General features: G+C 34.8%; 1 protein-coding gene across 1 annotated transcript; it reads left to right on the top strand.

The window, feature by feature from the left end:
- The first annotated feature begins 742 nt into the window (after positions 1-742).
- LOC101900311 (aromatic-L-amino-acid decarboxylase-like) lies at positions 743-4881 on the top strand. Its single transcript, XM_005179723.4, has 4 exons — positions 743-885; positions 3369-3603; positions 3657-4055; positions 4122-4881. The coding sequence occupies exons 1-4, from the start codon at positions 806-808 to the stop codon at positions 4833-4835; spliced, it is 1428 nt and encodes a 475-aa protein (XP_005179780.2). The 5' UTR covers positions 743-805; the 3' UTR covers positions 4836-4881.
- The last annotated feature ends 14425 nt before the right edge of the window (positions 4882-19306 follow it).

The following is a 19306-nucleotide window of genomic DNA, read 5'->3' as shown; positions in this document are numbered from 1 at the left end:
CTTTGATGTTCTATACGGCAAATTTTTTTCTGTGAAAATGTTGACCATTTGTGTGCAGCATGAAGAAGAGGTCCGATATTGCCCATCTTCAAACTCGGTCAAAGTTTGATAGTAATATGTATCAAGTTGGGACAATATCGGAAACTCCCTTCGAGAGATATCGTGCGCACCAGCCAGACAGACAGAAAAAAATCGCTAGATCGACTCCAAATGTCCTGAAAGGGATTTGGCCCAAAGAGACCTAACCGATTAGGCCAAACAAATGACTTGTGCAAAATTTCATCTGGATCGGGCAAGAAATTCAAAAAATTCATGGACAGACGGACGGGCGGACGGTCATGCATAAATCGACTCAGAATGTGATGCTATGCAGATCATCAAAAGGATCTAAAGGTCTAACTCAATTCCTTCTCTATGTTACAAACAAATGCACAAAAACATGATACCCTGACCACCCTGTGGTGTAGGGTATAAAAATCAAAGATTTTTGACACATTTTCAAGCAAAAAAAAAAAAATGTATCGGCCGCCTGTGTCCAAAAGCGTGAGAATAAATTTTGTTGATAAATACATCTTTATTATGGTTTAAGGCATTTCAAAAAACTTGTTCATTGACGTTGACAAAAGCCAATTAAAAAAATTACGGGCAATGACATTTATTAACTACTGTACTTCATATTATGCACATGCTGCACTGCCCTTGTAACCGGTTGAAAACGGCGGACCCTTTAAAACGAAAGTCAGCCCTAATCAGAGAAAAATATTCATTAGAGTTTTGAGTGTTGCGGTGTCACCAGCCAGACGCTATGGAGCCAAAAGAATTCAGTGATTTCGCCAAGTCGATGGTGGATTATATTGTTGAATATTTGGAAAATCTAAGGGAACGGTAAGAAAAATTTTGTAATTCAAGGTCAAATGGTTTCTATGAAATTTTGAAACTATTTCGGGGGCCGACCGAAAAAAACTGAGATTTTTTATCTAAATTCTAAACTTATTCTAACCTTATGCCTCAATAAATTTTAGTTATTTGAATAGGAGATTTTGTTTAGCCATAAAGAGGCCAAATTGGTTTGATAAGAAGACGTAGAATGGCTCCCAGGAAAATCTTAAATATATCTAACGAAAAAAGAACTATTTGTCTACAAAGAAATGTATCTGCAAAATGCAAAAAAAAATACAAACAAGTAAAAAAAGCTGTAAGTTCGGCCAGGCAATTCACAAAAACAATAAAATCCGTTAAAAATTAAAATCTTAAAAATAACGAATGTAGCTGTTACATTAGGGTCTATACGACGACATGGACCAGCATAGGTAACTTTTGTCATAAGCCATTACAATATTCAAATGCGAAACTTAACAAAAAAATCGCTGAATAATGTAGCTAAAATCATCAAAATACCGAATATCGGAAGGTACCGTTATATGGAGGATATACGAAGAAGTGGACCTGCACAGACAATTTTTTGTCATAGGCTGTAGCATTAATTTCAAACTTCAAATACTAAATTTGAAAGAAATCCGTTGAATAATATCGCTAAAATCAACAAAAAACCGAATATCCGGAGATAGCGTTATATGGGGGCTATACGAAGACGTGGAACTGCACAGACAATTCTCTGTCTTAGGCTTTAGTATCCTTTACGAACTTCAAATACCAAATTTGAAACAATTCCGGTAAATAATGTCGCTAAAATCATCAAAATGCCGAATATCGGGAGATACAGTTATACGGTGGCTATACGAAGATGTGGACCTGCACAGACAATTTTCCGTCATAGGCTGTAGTATTCATTTCAAACTTCAAATACTAAATTTGAAAGAATTCCGGTGAATAATGTCGCTAATATCAACAAAGTACCGAATATCGGGAGGTACCGTTATATGAGGGCTATACGAATACCTGGACCTGCGCAGACAGTTTTCTGTCTTTGGCTGTAGTATCCACTACGAACATCAAATACCAAATTTGAAAGAATTTCGGTGAATAATGTCGCTAATATCAACAAAGTACCGAATATCGGGAGGTACAGTAATACGGTAGATATATGAAGGTGTGAACCTACTTAGACTGTAGTATCCTTTACGAACTTCAAATACCAAATTTGAAACAATTCCGGTAAATAATGTCGCTAAAATCATCAAAATACCGAATATCGGAAGGTACCGTTATATGGGGGCTATACGAAGACGTGGACCTGCACAGACAATTTTCTGTCATAGGCTGTATTATTCATTTCAAACTTCAAATACTAAATTTGAAAGAATTCCGGTGAATAATGTCGCTAATATCAAAAAAGTACCAAATATCGGGAGTTACCGTTATATGGGGGCTATACGAAGACGTGGACCTGCACAGACAATTCTCTGTCTTAGGCTGTAGTATCCTTTACGAACTTCAAATACCAAATTTTAAACAATTCCGGTAAATAATGTCGCTAAAATCATCAAAATGCCGAATATCGGGAGGTACTGATATATGGGGGCTATACGAAGATGTGGACCTGCACAGACAATTTTCTGTCATAGGCTGTAGTATTCATTTCAAACTTCAAATACTAAATTTGAAAGAATTCCGGTGAATAATGTCGCTAATATCAAAAAAGTACCAAATATCGGGAGTTACCGTTATATGGGGGCTATACGAAGACGTGGACCTGCACAGACAATTCTCTGTCTTAGGCTGTAGTATCCTTTACGAACATCAAATACCAAATTTGAAACAATTCCGGTAAATAATGTCGCTAAAATCATAAAAATACCGAATATCGGAAGGTACCGTTATATGGGGGCTATACGAAGACGTGGAAGTGCACAGAAAATTTTCTGTCCTAGGTTGTAGCATCCATTTCGAACATCAAATACCAAATTTGAAGCAACTTCGATGAATATTGTCGCAAAAATCATCGAAATACCGAATATTGGGAGGTACCGTTATATGGGGGCTATACCAAAACGTGTTCCTACATGGCCCATTTTCAATACCAAAAGTCCTGCAGACATAATATATATTTGAGTAAAATTTTATCAATCTACTTCAATTTGTTCGGAAGCTAGAGTGATTTCCACAGACGAAATAACTATGTTTTCTTATAGAAGACCAGGGACGTATATAGACCATTCTCTATCTATATAGATTCGTCTATCCGTCTAGGATAGACGGACGGACACCGCTAAATCGACATAGAATTTTACGCTGATCAAGAATATATATACTTTGTGGGGTCTAAAATGTATGACCTATGTACGTCCCTCGTCTTCTACAAGAAAACATAGCTGACCTCTAGAGTTTTTGTTCTTATGGCTAGGAAACCCTCTCCACTCTTCTCACAATGCCATTATTTTTTCCCACATTTTCTATTTTCATTTCAGCCGTGTCCTGGCAAATGTACAACCTGGTTATTTGCGCCCTCTGATTCCCAATGCGGCTCCCGACGACCCCGATTCCTGGCAAGATGTCATGGCCGATATTGAACGCGTGATTATGCCTGGAATTACCCACTGGCAAAGTCCCAGATTTCATGCCTATTATCCCATGACAAATTCCTATCCCTCGATTGTGGCTGATATGTTGAGTGGGGCCATTGCATGTGTTGGATTCTCATGGGTAGGAGGAGGAATTTTCCAAATAAAAAACGATAAAATCAAATTTTGTTTTAGATGGCCAGTCCCGCTTGCACAGAATTGGAGGTGGTTATGCTTGATTGGTTGGGTAATATGATTGGCTTGCCCAAGGAGTTTCTGGCCTCTTCCGGTGGCAAGGGAGGTGCGGTTATACAAGGTACTGCCAGTGAGGCAACTTTGATGGCCTTGCAGGCAGCCAAGGCAAAGAAAGTGCAGGAAGTAAAAGAAGACCATCCAGATTGGACAGATGACATGATTGTAACGAAATTGGTGGCCTATACCTCGGATCAGGCCCATTCATCTGTGGAAAGAGCTGGGCTATTTGGTGGGGTTAAAATGCATTTCATAGCATCCGATGCCAAGAACAGTATGAGGGGTGAGGATTTGGAAATGGCTATCAAAAATGATTTGGAAGCAGGCCTTATACCATTTTATGTAAGTCCGAAAAATTTTTCAATTGCCGATCAAAAAGTGCCCATTGAAATTATTTTTTTATTACAGGCTGTTGTCACCCTGGGCACCACCAACAGCTGTGCCTTTGATCGCCTGGATGAATGCGGACCAGTGGGCAATAAATACCACATATGGATCCATGTGGATGCTGGCTATGCAGGCTGTGCATTTATTTGCCCCGAATACCGCCATTTCATGCAGGGGATTGAGACGGCGGATTCTTTCAATTTCAATCCCCACAAATGGCTGTTGGTCAATTTCGACTGCAGCACCATGTGGCTGAAAGATCCATCCTGGTTAATAAATGCCTTCTATGTTAACCCGGTCTATTTGAGACACGAGACGCAAGGTTCTCTACCCGACTACAGGCACTGGCAAATTCCGTTGAGTCGGCGTTTTCGTGCCCTCAAATTGTGGTTTGTTTTACGTCTCTATGGTGTTAAACAGCTCCAGGATCACATTCGACGTTATTGTAAATTTGCTCAGGAATTTGCCGAAATGTGCCGGGCAGATGAGCGTTTTGAAATCGTGGGAGAGGTTAATATGGCTTTGGTTTGCTTCCGTTTGAAGGGCGGCAATGAGGCGAATGAAAAGCTCTTGAAAGTTATTAACTGTCGTGGCAACATCCATATGGTGGCTGCTAAAATCCATGAGATTTACTTTTTGCGAATGGCGGTGTGTTCGCGTTATACCAAATCGGAGGACATGATTTACACATGGAATGAAGTTAAGGAGGTGGCTGATGAAATGTTGCAGAAATAATGAAACCTTTTTATGTCAGCATCTCCAAAATCGAATGGTAAAAATATAATTGGAAAAAATCTAAACTTATCGGTAAGGAAGGGAAAATAGGCTCATTATCTCCACAATGGTGGGGTTTTCTGAAGAATATTTTTAAGATTTATGGCCAAAAAATTGCTAATTTGCTTATCCTGAAAAAAATGTTGAATTGTAGGACTTTTGGGATTTTCGGGACCAAAAGTAAACTTAAGAAAGTTAAAAAATTGAGACCGAAATCCTATTTTTAAAAATTTTGGACCAAAAATCCGAATTTTTTAAGACTTTCTAATGTTATTTAAAGTTACAGCCGACGAAGCCAACAATGCAAAGGTAGTTGTATGAAAAATATGCAAAAACTAGCAAGAACCCGCTACTTCATCAGCGTAAAGTCCGTTTTAAAATTTTAGATTCGGTTCAACCGTTAGTTTAAGGCCTTTTTATACCCTTCACCATAGTATGGAGGGTATACTAAGTTTGTAACACCTCGAAATATACATTTTAGACCCCACAAATTATATATATTCTTAATCAGGATAAAATTCTATATCGATTTAGCGGTGTCCGTCCGTCTGTGGAAATCACTCTAGCTACCGAATGAAATGAAGTAGATTGATAAAATTTTACTCAAATTTATTTTATGTCTGCAGGGCTTTGAGTATTGAAAATGGGCCATGTCGGTCGACGTTTACGTATAGCTCCCATATAACGGTACCTCCCTTTTTTCGATATTTTGATGATTTCAGCAACATTATTCACCGGAATTGTTTCAAATTTGCTATTTAAAGTTCGCAAAGGGTACTACAATCTATGATAAAAAATTTCGTATGTAGGTCCACGTTTTCGCATAGCCTCCATAAAACGGTAATCGTCATATACGATATTTTGATGATTTTAGCGACATTAATTACGGGAATTGTTTTAAATTCGGTATTTGAAGATCTTAATGGGTACTACCATCTATGACAAAAAATTTCGTAGGTAGGTCCACGTCTTCAAAAGCCCCTATATAACCTTCCTTCCAATATTCAGTATTTATATGTTATTAGCGACATTATTCACCGTAATTGTTTCAAATTTGGTATTTAAAGTTCATAATTTGTACTACAGACTATGACAAAAAATTGCATATGTTGGTCCACGTTTTCGTATAGCCCGCATAAAACGGTACTTCCAGATATTCGGTATTTTGATGATTTTAGCGACATTAATTACGGGAATTGTTTTAAATTTGGTATTTAAAATTCGGAATCGAAATCGGTCGGAAACTCGGAGTCGGTACATCCTAAGAAAAAAATTACTTATGCAGGTCCTCGTATAGCCATCATATAACGGTTTTCGTCTTAACGATTTTTTTCACGACATTTTTTTTTAAATTTTCAACTTTGATCCAAATGGTGGAGGTTGTACAAACTCGAAATATTCAGATTGACAAAATTTTTAAATCAAAGCTTCATACATCGTTCTAAATTTTCAGACTTTCAACATTTTATATATTATTCAAGTTTTTCCTTTTTTCGGAAAGAATAATAGGAACATGTTTACCTTTTACACCAAAAAGTCTTCAAAATCTCTAAAAAAAAATGTTTTTTGTCATAGAAGTTATTTTTAAAATAACTTCTGGGGAGAATATCCCAGACAAAAACAAGGGAACTGATGAGGATTGGTGGCTCTTTCCGAAACTTAGGTATTCCCTGCCTTACCCCCTAGTAAACATTACCATCGTTCTCCACTAATAAACAAACGTTGTTTTTATAAAAACAACAATAAAGGGATAAAGCCAGGCCATTTTGCAACAACAAAAAAAATACGGTATCCCGAACAAACAAGCCACACTGTTCTATGATGGAAAATTAGTACCATTTAGTACTTTTCGAACAAATATAGTAAGCATTTCCAGAACTACCACCAAATACCAACAGAGACCTCAATATAAAATTTCGAGATTCCAGCTCCATACATTTAATCAATATCAAATTTAGTAACAATAAGTACTCACTTCCAAAACCGTTCCATATATCAATCCTAGACAATAACAGTCATCGCAATATAACATGTCAGGATGACAAGCTCTATTCCTTTACCAAAAACCTAATATAGTACTTCTTGTACAATTAAAGTACACATTTCCAAAATCACCTCCATATCTCAACCTTAGCTACCAACACAGACCTCAATAGACAATTTGGGAATTCCAGCTCTATTCATTCACCCAATACCAAATATAGTACCATTCAGTACTTTTCGTACAGTTAAAGCACAGACACCAACACCAATTTCAGATCCATTCCTTCACCAAATACCAAATTTGGTACCATTTAGGACTTTTCATAAAAATAAAGGACGCATTTCCAAACCACCGCCAAATCTCAAACACAGATACCATCAGTAATATAAATATCAAATTTCAGAATTTTATCTCTATCCTACACCCAATACCAAATATAGTGCCATTATCCAAATTGTACCAAATACCAAATTGTACCAAATATGTATAGCAGCTTTTAGTACTTTTTCATACACGTGTATCAAACATTTCCAAGACCTCCTGAATATCCCAATCCCAGATACTAAGAGAAACCTCAATAAAATATTTCAGAATTTTATATCTAACTCTACACCCAATACCAAATATAGTACAATTCAGTACTTTTCGTACAAAATGAGTAAACATTTCTGAAACTACCTCTATATATTCAGGATACACTTGAACAGAGACCCTTATACCAAATTTCAGATTTCAGGCACTATATTTTTATCCAATTCCAAATTGTACCAAATATAGTAATATTTACTACCTTTCATGCACTTGTAGTGTACATTTTCAAAACCACATCTTTATGAAAAACCAACCACCAATAGGGACCCCAATCCAAAACTTCAAAATTCCAGCCTAACCTGTTCAACCTAAACCAAACTGTACATTTTCCAAAACCACCTGCATTTATGAAACTTAGTTCGCATCCTCGATTTCTTTATTAAAATTGAAGTTTTCGGCTCTATTCGTTTACACAATACCATATGTTACCATTGTAGAAGTTTAGTAACATTTTAGAACTTTTTCTTATCCTTTGAGTTCGAATTTCCAAAAATCCTTTGGCATATCTAGCCTGCCCTCCATCAGTGACTCTCATTCCAAATTCATTCAGATTTCTACCTAATTCCGTTTGTCCAATACAAAGTATTCAATTTTTAGTACACTAAGTACCCTGTTAAAACCGAGCCTTATCACACGCCTACGTCCCAAGACTGACCCTCATGCGAAATTTCAAGATTCTAGCTTCTGCCGTTTTGGCTCTGCATTGATTCTCAGTCAGCTATCTCACTACCATTTTATAAACGTATATTGATACAAATTATAATATTCTTTCTATTTCCAAAATTTTTTCCAATGCAAAAATAATGTTTATATGTTTGAAAAAATGTTCAAAAACTTACCTGACTTACCGGCTACTGCATTGTTTTTTGTTGATAATATCCAATAAGATCAAGAGATGAGACCAACAACTCTCTCTTTCTCAATTTCTCGCATTTGCATTCGGTTAACCGAATGCTTAGTTGAAGGAAATATTTAACAAACTTTGAAACACAATATCATTCTTTATAAATTGCCTTTTTAACAAATTACGAACACCATACACAAGATATTTTCTCATTTTCACACCACTTATTTAATCAAGAAAAAGAGGCATTTTACCCCTTTTTGGTGGGAAAATATTTTTTTATTTCCATAAATTAAAATATAACCACACTTAATTTTACATTTTTTTTCGGAAATGATCGCAGATAAATATTTTCCGATTATTTTTGATCAAAACACTTCATTAATAATGAAACATTTAAATAATTTAACATTTTCATCTTTAAATCACCATGAAAAAGCACAATGAGCAACCGATGCCCGTTACAATAAATTACAATGATTTCTTTCTTTTTCTCTTTCCCGTATGCACACACACACGAACTCCTACTCATAGGCAAAGGAACTACTCCAATTGGAATTTCGTTGAAGAGAAACGAAAAAGCTACTTTTTTCCACCAAATTACTAATAAGAACCAATTTATTTCACCATTATATTGTTAGCCACGACCGAATTTATGATATTTTACTATTTTTTTCATATTTTGCAAACAAATAACTCTTTAAATTAAACTATTAAACACCAAAGAGAACCGAAGCACAACCGGCGGCCGTTAAAATGAATGACAAGACTAGCTCTTTCTCACTCTTCAATACACACAAACTCATTCTCATAAGCAAAGGCACAACATGAATTGCCAGCTTTTTGGAGGGAAAATAAAACACAACATTTTGCAACGAATTACTATTAAAAACCAATTTATTTCTCAATTATATTATTAAACGCGATCGAATTTACGTTATTTCACTATTTTACCGATATTATTTTATACATTTATGCCTTAAATTAAACATTTTACGAGCACAGAGATCAAGGCACAACCGAACGATGTTAAAATAAAAACGACAACTGAAGAAGGAAACGATTGGGAGAAACAGTGTTGTCAATGCCGCATTTTGAATGAATGTCTCCTAAATCAATTAATGTACCAACGGGAAACAAAAACAACGACTTAATTCACTCTCACTCACTCTCTCTGCCTCTCCCGATAAAACGAACTCAAAAGCACGAAGCACTAAATGTTGCAAATTTATTGCTGAGAAAAAAGAACACAATTTTTTGTGCTATTGCACATTTAGAACACAACATTTTGCGATGAATTACAATTGAAAATCACTTTATTTCACAATTATATTATTAAACGCGATCTAATTTATGATAATTCACTATTTTAACGATATTTTATAATACATTTATGCCTTAAATTAAACTTTTTACGACCATCGAGATCAAGACACAACCGAACGATGTTAAATAAAAACGATAACTGAAGGAGGAAACAATTAGGAGAAACAGTGTTGTCAATGCACCATTTCGAATGGATGTCACCTAAACATCTTAAAATACCAACGGGAAATAAAATCAACGACGAATTTGCGATACACTGCCTTTACACGGTGACATTTTTTAACCATGCCATTTTTTTTTTTTTGTTGGTAAAAGGTGTAGAGAGACAAGGATAGAAGAAAAAATGGCACGATAAGCCACCGCACAGGGTTACATGCCATTTTCTTTGCATTTCTCTGTTTGCTTCTTCCGAATTTTTTATGATTTAGACATTTCATATCGTTTCTTTATTGTAATTTTTGATGCGTTTCTTTTATTCTGATGTGATGTTTTTAGTGATTGAATTGTATAGTGAATTATATGAAAATTAATTGGAAGTATTAAAAAGTAAAAAAAAAGTTAAAATAAAAGTTAATAATGCAATATTTAACACCTCAATAACTTTTTTTATCATTTCTTCTTTAGATTCACACATTTAATTTTAAATCACTTCTTTATAAATATCTGTTACAAACAATTAGCTCTATACGAAATACTGAATAAAATAAAATGTCAGAAAAAATGCCACCGTGTAAAGGCGTAAAATGCCACCGTGTAAAGGCGCGAAGATTTACGCAGAAATTTTAAAAGAGAATTGATAAAAATGCCACCGTGTAAAGGCAGTGATAGTTATACATTAAAAATCCTATTTTTAATTAATTTAAATGGAAAGGTTCAACGCCAGGGCTGCCAACAAAATAAAAAGAAAATGTTGAATTTTCGGAATAAAATCGTCGTAATGGGGATTTGCATTTTTAAAAATGAGATATTAAATAAACAACTACTTTTTGCTTTAGAAAAAACAGAATTGTGTATATAAACGGAAGGACAGAAAATGAGTAAATTAGAAAATGAGACTATGCATTTCAATAAAAGAGGAAAATAATTTTAGTTTTGCAAAAATAACATTAAAATAAAACAAGTAAAATAGTATCAGTTGGATTTTCCGACACATGTGTACATATAATTATTACCATGGTACAATGATATCAAGGTAGGTCTATGATACCATATGATTTAAATTTTTTTATTTTCTTGGCTTAATATGTCATCTTTATTTGTTTATGTATGTGTTTTCTTTTCAATAACAAAAAAATTGTTCAGAAAATATTCAAATTCGGATGTTTTCAAAATGTTTATTTCAACGTATGCATCGACAAAATCTAGAGTTTTTGTAGCGAAATAATCCTTTAGAGATATATAGTACATGATTTTGGAAAGAAGTGTTGACCTTGCATTCAGTTATCGCGGTTTTCAATTATTTATTCAAAATAAATGCAACAAGTTGTTTGATTTTTTATTGTTTTGATACTAATTTTGAAATTACAAGCCAAACAGGTAGACCTCTATACTTGCAATTTTTTCAAAGTTGACCTACCTTCTCTTCATTGTACCATGATTATTACAACGTCTCAGATTTTGACTATATCGACTACTTTCTATACATTATATGAGATATGTGCAATTTATTCAAAAATGTGGAAATATGCTTGAGGTAAAAGATATAGCGGGCCGAAGTATTCCGTTTTCATACTTCATCAAATACAGATAAAAATATTGGTATGTGTACAATTTGAAGGAAATCGAAATTTTATATCCAATTTGATGCGTAATCATAATTTCCGATAAATCGCATATTCATATAAGATCTCTGGTTAAGATAAATATTTAAATATAGCAGGTTGTAAAGGATCGTTGATTTGATTCGCAAGTTAAGACAGATATGGCCCTTTGTGGCTGAGGTACCAGAAGGTGTTGGCAGATGTTTATCATCTTCACAACAGATCTTGTGTTAGCATTTGGATGATTATTTCGTTTCTTTGAGCGTTTTGTTTTTCAAAATATTGGTGTGATCTTTACCATCTTTACAACAGATCTCGTGATGATCGAAATATTGAGACGTAACAAATGTGAATGGAATGGGACGTTATTTTTGCGTTTTATGAGCTTCTTGTTGACCCTTTGTAGGGGAGTGAAGGAGTGGACCTATATATCACACCTTCACACCAGACCTTGAACTAATAAAAATATTGTGATGAGTGTAATTTGAAGAGAACCCGATGCTTATTTCGGATCTTATGATCGTTTTGGTTATGCAAAATTTTGATCCTTTGTTGGAGAGGTAGAAGAAGGAATAGTCCTATCTTTACCATCATTGTAGCAAATCTTGTTTTGATAGAAATATTGAGATATGCCAAGTGTAAATGAAATCGGATGTTAACTTCGTGTTTTATGAGCTTCATGAATATTCAAAATTGTAATCCTTTGTGGGGGAGGTACCAGAAGGAGTGGCCTGATATATTCCATCTTCATACCAAACCTTGGATAATTAAAAATATTGTGATGTGTGTAATTTGAAGAAATACATTAAAAGAGTTATCACATTTTACAAGATTTTTAATTTTTCCAAATTTTGACCGTTTGTGGTGGAGGTACTTGATAAAGTTGACCAATATTGTCCATTTTCGCACCTGATGCTAATATTAGGATTTGCAAAGTTAGAGCAAAAACGGATTATCATTTATCTTTCTGTGCAGTAAATTAATTTCTTTGAAAATGTTGACATTTTGTGGTCGAGGTACCAGAAGGAGTGGACCAATATTGCCCATCTCAGCCAGACAGAAAGACGGTCGATCGTTTAAAAAATCGTAATTTTTGAGGTAAAAATCGGCAAATCGACATTATTCATTTTTAGAGTGAAAAATCGTCAAGATGCCGATAAATCGGCAAAAATGGCAGCCCTGTTCAATGCACAACAGACCGATTTAACATACACGACATGGCCATGATACACGACACCTAAAGAAAGAACCAATGAAGAAACAGTGTTATCAATATGCAACATCGTTTTTCAGTAGTTTTAAAAGAAAAGAGGAAAAAAACCAACTACACAAAACAAATATAAATGAGTTCCAATCTCTTTGAGAGAAAAAAAGTTCGTTGATTGGTATTTAAAAAAATAAATGCTTCGAAATTGAGCAAAATTACATTTATTTACGAATTTACAAACATTTTAAATTTCCCCGTAATTTATGATTTAAACAAAAAAAAAAACAAGTAAAAAACATTAAGTTCGGCCGGGTCGAACGTTTAATACCCTCCACCATTGGGTAAAGAAAACATTTTTTTTGTAAAAGTATCTGCATTCAAACGTGTTCCACTTCAAACTGCAAATGCCAGAAGGACCATTTGAGTAATGCTGTTAAACTTGTCAAAAAAAAAAAACAGAAAGGAGCCATATCAAAACGTGAACCTCAATTGACAATTTTATATTTCAAGGATTGTCATCACCAAATCTTCTAAAATACCATACTTGAAACAATTTCGTGGGTAAATGTGACTACGATTATCAAAATACCACCACTAAAGCTAGAACCCATTATGAACTACAAATACCAATTTTTATACAAATCCGCGGAATAATGTGGCAAAAATAAACAAAATATTGAATATCGGGACGGGGCTATACCAAAACATGGAACTTACAAAGGCCAATTTTTAGACAAAAAAAAAAATATTTATGGCCTGCGAACAATGTAATCAGCCCACATCCCTTTAGCGTGTTGTAGCTCATAAAAACGATTAACTGATTCTCAAGTGTTGGCAACACCATTTTCTTAAACTTTCAAGTTGCAACTATGGTACAATAAGCTTCGTAAAACTACAGAAATGCTGCTCTGAACCTATGTCCGCTTCCTGTCAGATTCATTCAAAATTATATAAAACAAGTTTTTTTTTTCATTTATTTGTTTTAAATTTTCCCTCATTTTTAAAATAAGTTAATAGCACGAAAAATTAATTAAATGCCTGGATTTTCTCTCAAAAATATGATCCAAACTGTTCAATTTTTCGATTTCATGGCCAAACTGGTCAATATCTTTCATTTTCAAAACAACAAATACATACACAAATTTGGCAGAGTCGGGCACACTTAGAAAAAAATTGTAATCAGCTGGTACCTCTACCATACCTTTTTATTGTACCATGGTTGCAACTTCATCCAGTTGTCAATCGCTTCAAAAGACGATCGGTAGCGAATTGTGCTCATCGTTTTTAAATTTTGGCTTTTAAAGTAACAATTCATCTAAACATATACATGTTGTTAAATTAATTAGTTTCTTACCAAATACTAGTTAAATATGGGCGTTTGGCTTTATAATTTGATATAAAAAATTGTTTCATTGCTACTCATTATTAGAATTGTAATTCATGCTGCCCCTTTATCTACGATTAACGAAAGTGTTGTGTAAATGGTGTAAGAGGAAAATATATGCAATTTTTACCTTTAAGTGCAGTTAATTGTCATCAACGTATTAGCAACACTGTTCTCTCCATCTTGCAACTTCCTTCAGTTGTCAATCGTTTTAAAAGCCGATCGGTCGTGAATTGTGTTCATCGTTTTTAAATGTGTTTTTATCATAGCTTTTTAATTAAAGTCTCAACGAAACATACAAATAATGTTTAATTAATTAGTTCTTAACCAAATACTAGTGAAATATAAGTGTTTAGTTTGCAATTTGCTATAAAAATTACTTATTTGCTCCTCACAAATAAGATTGCAATTCGTGTTGCCCGTTTTCTACGAGTAATGAGAGTGAGAAATGGCCTGAGAGAAAAAATATGGCCATTTCACGATTTTTTAACATATTGAGCGATTTTTTTTCCTTTAAATGTGATTTATTACTTTTCAAGTATTAGCAACACATTTTTGCAACTTCCTTCAGTTGTCAATCCGTGTTAAAAGGCGATCGTTTGCAAAATGGTGCTCGTCGTTTGTGTTTAAGTTATTTCAATAAATATATCGGTTTATATAAAAGAAAATGAGCAAATTATATAAAATTAATTCATTGTTAAAAAAATTATTGAGAATAAAAGTATTTTCGTGTGTAATTCTTTAAAAAGAGTGTTCCTTTCCGGCTTAGCAATGAATTGGCAATTTTTGTTGTTCCTTTGCTTTGTGAGTGTTGTGTTAATGTTAATGGAAGAGAGAGAGAGAAAGAGAGAATGAGAGTCCCACTTGTCGTGGTTTAAAAAGAAAAGTAAATGTTATTCGCCTATTTGGCCGTAAATATGTGGTCTTTGATTAAATAAATATGTTTTTATGCCTATAAAATAAATCAAAGAATTATATTTTACACATGATTGTGAAAGAAAAGTGTTTTGTGTTCTAATAGTTTTTTATAATAAAATGGCAAATCTTGCGCCATTCCCGAGAGAAAAAAAATCAAAGAAAATCTAAATTGTAATGAGAGTAAAATAAGAGCAAGTCTTCATTACGGTGTTGCTTACATGGCCTTTTGTAGTTAAAGCGGTTAAAAGTTTTTTTTTATTAGTTTAAAAGAAAATGCAAATGTTTAAGATAAACGTCGTGTTGTGTTCGTATGTTACTTCGGTGCAAATGTTTCTGTCTCCGTTTCCTGTCATCTGAAGTGCCAAGGAGACTTTTGTTTGGAGAGTAATCTCCAACAGCAGTAATCTCTCATCATGCCATTCATTCTAATTGGATATCATACAGAACACTAGTAAAACCGTGTAGATGGGGTAAGTTGAATCACATATGATTAAATACATATTAAATTGTTAAAAAATATTATATTAAGAAAAAGGAAAATATTAAATAAGGAAAAAAACCAAAAAATACGAATATATTGGTTTTGAGTCAGAATTAAAATATATATTAAATTAAAACAGACATTCATGAAAAAATGAAAAGGAAAGAAGAAAATCGGGAATTAATCTACATTAACCAAATTTCGATCCTCTGAACAAAATTAGGAACAACTCTAGTTTAGTAAAAACTCTTAGATTTTTTCGAGATTTTTTCCAGAGGTAGGTATTTTTACGCTGATCCCGGGAAACTATTTTTTTCTTGGGGGACGGACCCGGGACCCCAGATTTTTGACCCGAAAGTCCGGGATCAAGACCCCGCCTGGACCCGGATCCACTTACCCGATATAGACAATGGGTATCGATTGAAAGCTTATGGAAATACCTATCCAAAAAGTGGTCACATGAAGGGGTAAATTGTCATGGTTCGGAAGTTATAGTCAAATTATCGATTTTTTGGACCCGAATTTTTTATGAAACCCCCAAAAAGTCAAAAAAGGGCCCATTATGGGGGTCAACAAAATTGCTTCCAAATTATAGCTGACATTCTTACCTTTCCAAAATGCTACAATTTGTGCTAATACCTTTTTCGGTTCCAGAGATATGGGTCTTTCCATCCGCATAACCCGATTCTAACCAGTTCATTAAAATGATGTTTTTAATAAAAAAAGTGTTTATTTCGCGTAGCAGTCGTCGGAATAACAAAAGTTTTCTAAATTTGACACTTTTTGTATATAGCCGGCCTTCGGCCGGGGCTTGAGATTTTCTCCTCTGGGTATGTCCCACACGGGCTAACGCGAACCAAAGTTTTCTAAATTTGACACTTTTTGTAAATAGCCGGCTTTTGGCCGGGGCTTGAGATTTTCTCCTCTAGGTATGTCCCACACCGGCTAACGCGAACCAAAGTTTTCTAAATTGGATACCTTTTGTAAGTAGCCGGCCTTCGGCCGGGGCTTGAGATTTTCTCCTCTGGGTATGTCCCACACCGGCTAACGCGAACCAAAGTTTTCTAAATTGGATACCTTTTGTAAGTAGCCGGGCTTCGGCCGGGGCTTGAGATTTTCTCCTCTGGGTATGTCCTAAACCGGCTAACGCGAACCAAAGTTTTCTAAGTTTGACACTTTTTGTATATAGCCGGCCTTCGGCCGGGGCTTGAGATTTTCTCCTCTGGGTATGTCCCACACGGGCTAACGCGAACCAAAGTTTTCTAAATTTGACACTTTTTGTAAATAGCCGGCTTTTGGCCGGGGCTTGAGATTTTCTCCTCTGGGTATGTCCCACACCGGCTAACGCGAACCAAAGTTTTCTAAATTGGATACCTTTTGTAAGTAGCCGGCCTTCGGCCGGGGCTTGAGATTTTCTCCTCTGGGTATGTCCCACACCGGCTAACGCGAACCAAAGTTTTCTAAATTGGATACCTTTTGTAAGTAGCCGGCCTTCGGCCGGGGCTTGAGATTTTCTCCTCTGGGTATGTCCTAAACCGGCTAACGCGAACCAAAGTTTTCTAAGTTTGACACTTTTTGTATATAGCCGGCCTTCGGCCGGGGCTTGAGATTTTCTCCTCTGGGTATGTCCCACACGGGCTAACGCGAACCAAAGTTTTCTAAATTTGACACTTTTTGTAAATAGCCGGCCTTCGGCCGGGGCTTGAGATTTTCTCCTCTGTGTATGTCCTACACCGGCTAACGCGAACCAAAGATTTTTGAATTTCATTCTTACGCAAAATATACCTTTTTTTATTGTTATGCGGATGGAAAGACCCATATCTCTGGACTCAGTAAAGGTATTAGCACAAATTGAACCTTTTTGGAAAGGTAGAAGTGTCAGCTATAATTTGGCATCAATTTTGTTGTCCCCCATAGTGGACCTTTTTTTTGACTTTTTGGGGGTTTTATAAAAAATCCGGGTCCAAAAAATCGATAACTTGACTATAACTTCCGAACCGTAACATCTTACCCCATCATGTGATAGGTATTTTCATAAGCTTTCCAAAGATACCCATATTGTCTATATCGGGTAAGTGGATCCGGGTCTAGTCGGGGTCTTGATCCCGGACTTTCGGGTCAAAAATCTGGGGTCCCGGGTCCGTCCCCCAAGAAAAAAATAGTTTCCCGGGAACATGGTTAAAATACCTACCCCTGAAAAAATTTTCGAAAAAATTGAAGAGTTTTTACTAAACTAGAGTTAAGCCCAAAATTAATATGTTAAGCTGCTATGAGACGATAAAGGTTTTTACGATAAAGGTTTTTACATATGTACTGTCAGATTTTCCATGTATAGAATTTGCTCACACCGTGTGATACATGGACGACATTTCAGTTGTGAAGCACATGAGTAAAGCACATACGTACTTTTTCGATCAAAGCGAGCCCTACTTTCATTGGAAAAATATAATTTAATCAAAATGGTTGTTTGTTTGTGTGAAAAAATTTAAAATTAAAATTGCTGTAAAAAGTAAAAGCTTTGAAACGAATTTGGCAATTTTCAAATAAATAAAACCCGTAAAAATGTTGTTAAAATCTTAAAAATACCGAATGTAGCCGTTATATTAGAATCTCTACGACGACGTGAACCTGCATAAGCAACTTTTGCCATAAGCCATTACAATATTGAAATGCGAAACTTAAAAAAAAACTTCGGTGAATAATGTAGCTAAAATCATCAAAATACAGAATATCGGGAGGTACCGTTATATGGCGGCTATACCAAAACGTGAACCTATATATACAATGTATCGCCACCCGACCTAGAGTCCATTATGACCTACAAATACCAATTTTTAGACAAATTCGTGAAAAAATGTGGCAAAAATCATTAAAATACTTAAAATACCATCCTAGACACAATACAAATTGTTCTGCCAAATTTTGAATCTCTACGTCAAACAATGTGGGCAGTATCGTGATTTCAACAGACGGACGGACGGACATCGTTAAATCGACTTAGAATTTTATCCTGGTTATGTAAATATGTGTACTTTTTGGGGGTCTACGACGAATATTTTGGGATATTACACACAGAAATACACATGGATAATAAAAGTGATAGCACATATCATGGTAGAAGAATACAGGTAGATGCATCAACGCTTAAGAACATTGATATGTCAAAAATTTTAAAATATTTTGTCAAAAATAAGTAGATTATTATAGATTATTATATTATTATCCTTATACGACGTAAATCATAGGTTTTTAGGAGGTGCGTTTTTCAAAATCGATTTGACACTTCATTGTCCCATCAGCTGTGTCGATGCGACTACCTATATTCTTCTACCATGGCACATATGTAAAACCCTTATCGTCTGAAAGCAGCTTTACAGTTGAATTCCCAATAATATAGTGTTCAGACGATGAAGAAATTTGGACCATAAATCATTAAATAAATGTTTTACTCTTTTAAATAAAAAAATAATCAAGCAATAGAAGGATTGAAAAAGGAGAAAAATTTTGAGGAATATCCAATTTTAGGTCCGAATCAAAAATAATAGAAATGGAGGGTGTAATGAAATGTACTGTACACACAAAAATATATTCTATATAATGGGTGAATGGATAGAAAAATTAAATTTTCGGGGAAATATCGAATTCGGGAAATCCGAATATAGCGGCTTGAATATCATGGTACTGTACAAACAAGATCTGATATTTTTTGATAATAGATACGAAATTAAAAATAAAGGTCAAGTAATGAAATAAAGCAATTTTGGACTTTTGGACCAGAAATTAAATGAGTTATTCGATTATACTGTACAAACAAAATGATACCTTAAGTAAAATTAAAGCAGAAAATCAAGGAATAAGACGCCGTAACCTGTCCTAAACCTCTGAAAACATTCGTGCTTACTTCGTGGGTACTTTACACATAAAACATTTTAATTTT

The sequence above is a fragment of the Musca domestica genome, unplaced genomic scaffold (assembly GCF_030504385.1).
Source record: "Musca domestica strain aabys unplaced genomic scaffold, Musca_domestica.polishedcontigs.V.1.1 32, whole genome shotgun sequence".
NCBI classification, from domain to species: Eukaryota; Metazoa; Arthropoda; class Insecta; order Diptera; family Muscidae; genus Musca; species Musca domestica.
The sequence above is the reverse complement of the archived record's forward strand: the minus strand, read 5'-3'. Positions and strand labels throughout refer to the sequence as shown.